Genomic DNA, 6,000 nt, shown 5'->3' with positions numbered 1-6,000 from the left:
TTCATTTCTGCTATTCTGTTTGGTGATGCCTGTGGTGCGGCTTTAACAAACGCTGTGATATCTCCTAATGTCTCTCTTTTAGTATTCCTCTTCTGCACAGAGCTCTAATTAATCCAGAGCAGATAATGGGGGGTGCGGCCTTTGTAATTATCACATACAACTCACAACTCTTCTTTCTCCAACAGGCACAATTTCATCTCAAATTTAGAAATTAGGCCATAATCACACATGCATATCACCTCTTCATCCTAATTGGTAATTACTAGTGTGTTAATTTAACCCGTTTACGATCACACATGCAGGTACAGTATGGTACAGTATGACTAAATCAAAGAACGTTTATGCAGATATCAAAAGGACACACATTATTTCAAATGCATATTTATTGTAAATGTGTCATACAAAAGACAAGTTTTTTTTACATGGTATTAATGTAAGCACTGATACTAGGTGCACAAATCATTTAGTTATGTAAAAGCTACATATGTGTTTGACGTGATTATTACATGCTACGGTCAATAATACTTGCATGTTAACCTGAACTCTGAAGGCAGAGAGGGCCTTTTGTACCGTAAGTAGAAAAGTAATTATTAAACAGGTGAAATAGTATATAGAAAAAATACATAAACACTTTAAACTAGAATTTGAGTACAAAACATTCAAATTTATTTTTGCAGGTTAATACGACGGCTCATTCCAAATGTTAAAATGTGATAGGTGTGGCTTCAGGTGGGAACGCTGTAAGCCCAGATTCACGGCTGATGGGGTAAAGATCTGCCCCATCTCATCCTTCCTCTGTGTCAGAGGTTCTTTGGACGCTCCTTTCCTCTTCCTGACAAACAAGCTCATTCTCTTCATCTTTCTCTGTTTATATAATATAGTCACATATGGGACGGTTTAAGCATAAGGCTGTACTGTGTCACGTAAGAGAAATACTTAAGACTTACTGATATTCACTTATAAAGTGTCATTCAACATTAAAGTCTTTCACTTGCAGGATCACAAAGCGATTGACTGGTGACCATGTGGAGTCAAATAGTCATAGAAAAGTAAGGCTTCATTCAAGAAGCATACGGAGTGCTCAAACGTACCCAACACCCTTCATCTTTAAACTCTTTACCACACATTTATGTACGTTTCACAGTTTTACTGTAAAGATTGTATAGTATCGTGTTAATAAAAGTGGTATTGATCATAATTCATCCTGACGCACACACACACGCATACATAGAAGTAATACACAGGTGCACAAATAAGAAACACTTTAAAAGTGCAGCAGGGTTCATTAATGATTATCCCTATGACCACCGCATCATTACAATTCAAAGATGTAGCTTTGGCAGACAAACAGAGAATATGAAATTGTTAGTAAAACATGTCTATATCCATGATTGGTGCTTACAGTATAAACATTGTACACAGGAAAAGTAATAAAAAGGTTAAACAGCTGCAGTCATAGGGTTTTTCTGCCTCGGGTCCGAATGCCGCGCCTCTCCGTACGCAAAGCGTTCCGGGCTGGTGTTCCGGTATCCGCCGCGGTTCATGGTGTCGTACCGAGGGACCCTAGGGGGAATAGTGGGAGAAGGGGGCACGTCCTGCCGAAGCGGACCCCTCTGCTGCGGAGGAGGATGATAGAACCCAGAGTCAACCCGAGGGTCTGCAGAGCGAGGGTAGTTATCTCTGGGGGGGTAGTTGGGGTGGTAGCCCGACTGTGGGTTTGGGTAGTGTGCAGGGTCCCTGTGCCCAGCCCATGGCTGTACTGGATACTCATTTGTTTCTGGTGGTCTTCTGCAAGAAAGAAAAAACGCATGCAGTTAGGATCTGGAGAGATGGTTGTAAAGTTTTGGTTAACCAAGTCATCATTTTGGGAAACGGCGTAAATTACACAGTGGCAGCCTGTGAATTGCACGTCTGGGACTTGAAAGTGATTCCTGCAATTAGGAAAACACAGTTTCTTGATGAACAGGGCTAAATTTGGACATCCCACAGCCAACCTACCCTACCAAAGATGTGTTTCGTCATTGCAAAAGCATTTATGAACTTGAACTGAAGATAAAAAGCAGATATGGGAGTAAATGCTGCAGCCAGCCCAGGTTGAACTTCAATACTAAGGTAACTGACATATTAGGGAAAAGTTGCTATAACAATGCAAAAGGGCATCTGAAGTGAAAAATCAACCCTCCGGTCCTGTTTGATAAATTCAGTAATTGATGCAGAACATGGATCTCCAATCCTGTCCCTGGAGGGCTCCAACCCCAATCAAACACACTTATAAGCTGTTCAAAAAAAATAGAGACAGGTGTGTTGAAACTAAAATATTGAGAGGTGCCCTCCAGAAACAGGGTTGGACATGCATTTTGCAGAATATCTCCAACTTTCAAATTCATTAGAAGCTTTTTCTTAGTGAAAAGAATCATATTTATTTTAGGATCTGTAATAGCAGCAGAGAAAGCCTTGCTTAGTATTTGCAATAAAATGCAAACCCGCCAGCTGGTCTCCTAGCCTAACCAACTGGTAAGAGTCCAAAACCCTTCCAAAGCCATCAAAACAGACCAGTCTGGACCAGCTAACCACCTTAGGCTGGTTCAATCTGTTTTTACAGCAGGGTAGCCAAGATCTCATGCATCATTGCATGTGTTCACTGATACTACGCCTCCATCAAATTTTCTTCCAAGATGGTGGAAAAAATTAAGGGAAATGTCTATTATAAAACTAAGCAGTGACGGTAAAGTAAACAAGGATCATCTAGTCATGTGTGGTTGAGTAAAAATGCGATTTGTGTGGAGTGAGTTGCTGCTTGAGGTATAATTTTAGATGGATGCTGATGCAGCCTATTCAGTTTTTAACAAAGCTTGGGAATCCTGATCTGTAGCAATAGCACTAAAATGTAGGAATACAGAGCCAAAGGTAGAACAGATAACAGAATATATTAACTGTAATCTGACCACGCAGAGGAGGGAAGGACGGAGAGAGAGGGTGTCATGATCCTGTGTTTCATGGCACTTGTGCTGAGACAAGCATGATATTCCATAGACGTGCAACAGAAACATTTAAACACTTCCTCTCGCAAGCAAATACAACGTCTGGGACAGGGGATGACATGCGGTCAAGGTCCCTGGAGACGGTAATAAGGAGGCAGACAGTTGGCCATCTCTGGTTTCCTCAAGCTGGCTGATTAGGAAGGAAACAGTATATCCATGGTATTCCAGCACGGATCGCCTTTCATAGCACAATTCGCATTTTCCGGCTTATGCACTGCCGAGTTCCAGTGGCTTTAGTTGGCAGTTATATTACTGTAACCTGAATGACGTTGAGAGAGACGTCCATGAGAACCAGAGAGACAAAACCAGATAGGGGGCAACGTGGCCGTCCCCTTTGCTGAATCAGCGGTCACACCTCTCATTCCCATCATACCTCAGACAAGTATCAGTAACAGGCCTGGCATGCCACATATCTTAAGGAGGTGGGATCATTCTGTTTGACTTTCCAGATCATTCCTATTACCTTACAGTATGTACATGTAGGACATGTGTCCATCAGTTAACGTATAGTGTTACACGCCGAGCGTCTCAACTGTAAGCGCTCTTTTGCTGTGGTTTCGCTCCCGTCTGGTGCACAAAAAGGAGGGTTTCCTGAAGACCTGGAGGGCAGGAAGGCAAGCATTTCAAAAATCATCAGCATCCGTGACCACCCAACCAGCAAGACAGTTGGGCGTTTCGGCGCACACACACTCCCTACTGACCCCTTTTTTTTTCAGTCAGAAAGCACATGCCTCGATGATGTCACAAGCAGCACGCATCTACAGTGTGTGCGCTTGTAAACCGAAGGCTAGTAAAGGCCGAAATCATCATTACCATTGGAGATTATCAGCTTTACCTCATGCGGTGGCCGCACGCACCTGGTTCTGCCAGCTTGTTTACGCCCAGAACATTAACAATTAATCATTCCTTCTCTCAAACGTATCGTCCTCTCGCAGGCTAATACAAAACACAAAGCCTGTATACCTCCGCTGTGGTTCTCGCTTTTCTTGACGCTGAGTTTCATTGAGTTTCACACAGGAGGTCTGGTGGGGTAAAGAATGTTCCTCTGTGAATTCGATCAACAGCTGGGGACACCGGAGGCAAGAGGACTGGAAACCATTATTGTATAGTAGCGAGCCAGTTTCGTTACTTTAACCCCGTATATGTCTTCTGTAATGAAAGGGAAAGCTGGCAAACCAAGTGAGCTGAGATTGTGTTGTGTGAGGATCAGTGAACAAGATAAGGAGTTTTGAAACATTAGGCCTTGTTTAAGTAGTATTCAGTCTGTGAAATCTTAATTTTTCGAACTAAATATGCTACGGTGCTATGTGGCCTACAGGGACGCATTTCCCTTCTGGTTTAAAGACTCTATGCAACTGGTTTTGGGTCTCGTTTGGGAATTGTAAGACATTCCTGATTTGCAGTTATTTAAATGATTTTGTGGGCTCAACAGCTGGGAACAGCTGTTTTCACCAGACATGGCTTTAGTAGTCAAAGTAGACAGCGTATTTAATGGCATGAATGAAAATGATGCTGTTACTGTCTGTTTAGTGCGTTGTGCTTTTGTGTACCTTGCACGGATCGTTCGGCTGACGAGACATTAAATGACTTATTTGCAAATTTGTGTCAAATTCATCAAATTGAGGCTCATAGAAAAGAAAAATGCATTACAAAAGAGTACACAGACTTTCTATTGTTAAACTACCACATATTCAAACAATTATAAAGATTTATAGAGCTATTTTGGATGATTATGGCGTATATGAATAGAAGGTCAGAACTTAACCAACGCTTGGGGCAAAAATGCCACTGAAAGTGACAAGAACTCCCCAGATGTGGGGGCAAAAATGTTGTTGATTTATGAGTTTGTGCCTCTGTAGACTCCGCTGTGACCTGTAGCTGTCATATCTGTATTCACTGAGCCAGTGGTGACTGTTGTTGAATGTGTAGTTAATATGAAGTGGTTCATCATGGGAAAACATAAAACCTCAGGACTGAAAACACTGAACAAACACCGAACGTGATGAAAAAACTAAAACAGTGATTACATTAAAATTGTAATGATAGACACCATTCTGTGTTGTGTATCCAATTGGGATCAGTTATTTAAATGAATATTCAAAAAGGAGCTCCTTTACTGTGTTGTATTGTTTATCTTGTGCATTATTTAGACCTAATTTGTACGCTGTAAAAAAGATTTGTTGTTTCAACTTAATGTAAGGGTAAGTGCTGTCTTAAAATGTTTATGTATGAGTTAATTCAACTTAAAAAGATTTTTTAGTTAAAGAGCACCTATTTCATTGCTAAAAAACAACGTTATTTTGTGTATTTGGTATAATACAATGTGTTTGCGTGGTTTATGGTTAAAAACACATTATTTTCCACATACCGTACATTTTTGTAGCTCCAGATTTCACTCTCTTAAACTCACGGATTTGAAAAGCTCTGTGTCCCTGATTGGCCAGCTAATCTGTACGTTGTGATTGGCCTGAATACCTCTGACGTCAGCAGGAAATGTGACGCTTCTTACCATGTTTGAAAGATTCATTCATAATGCAATGCTAACAGAAGTTAACTTACAGGCTGTGAGTCCAAGCGGGAGGAATTATGATAATGTCGGTCTTGTCTACATCACCAATCTCAGGAAGTAAACTGTTGCCTACAATTTGTGTGTTTGTTGGAGTCCAAGAAAAGAGATTTACGTTGGAGCGATAACTCACGTCATCGTTTACTTTGGGGTTTGTACTTTTTGCATATCGTTAACATGTACTAATACACACTTACACACCAAAGAAAATGTAAAAACATGAATTGGACAATAGGTGCTCATTAACTAATATTTTTAAATAAAATTAACTCAAAATTAAAAGGCAGCACAAACACTTATTTTTTGAAGTTGAAACAACAAATCTTTTATTACAGTGAACATAATTTTAATTCGAAATTAAAGACAACATCCGTTTTTATAATTTATTATTTT

The 6,000-nt window shown here is 40.5% G+C and overlaps 1 protein-coding gene across 4 annotated transcripts in view; it reads right to left on the bottom strand.

Moving 5' to 3' along the window:
* Positions 1-365: 365 nt before the first annotated feature.
* pard3bb (par-3 family cell polarity regulator beta b) overlaps positions 366-6,000 on the bottom strand; it is a 441,444-nt gene continuing 435,809 nt past the window's right edge. For all 4 annotated transcript variants that reach the window (XM_055215428.2, XM_055215427.2, XM_055215429.2 and 1 more), the window contains one exon: positions 366-1,788. In XM_055215428.2, coding sequence (XP_055071403.2) covers positions 1,440-1,788 — 349 coding nt within the window. In that variant the 3' untranslated portion in view covers positions 366-1,439. The remainder of the gene's footprint in view (positions 1,789-6,000) is intronic.

The sequence above is a fragment of the Misgurnus anguillicaudatus genome, chromosome 17 (assembly GCF_027580225.2).
Source record: "Misgurnus anguillicaudatus chromosome 17, ASM2758022v2, whole genome shotgun sequence".
NCBI lineage: Eukaryota > Metazoa > Chordata > Actinopteri > Cypriniformes > Cobitidae > Misgurnus > Misgurnus anguillicaudatus.
The sequence above is the reverse complement of the archived record's forward strand: the minus strand, read 5'-3'. Positions and strand labels throughout refer to the sequence as shown.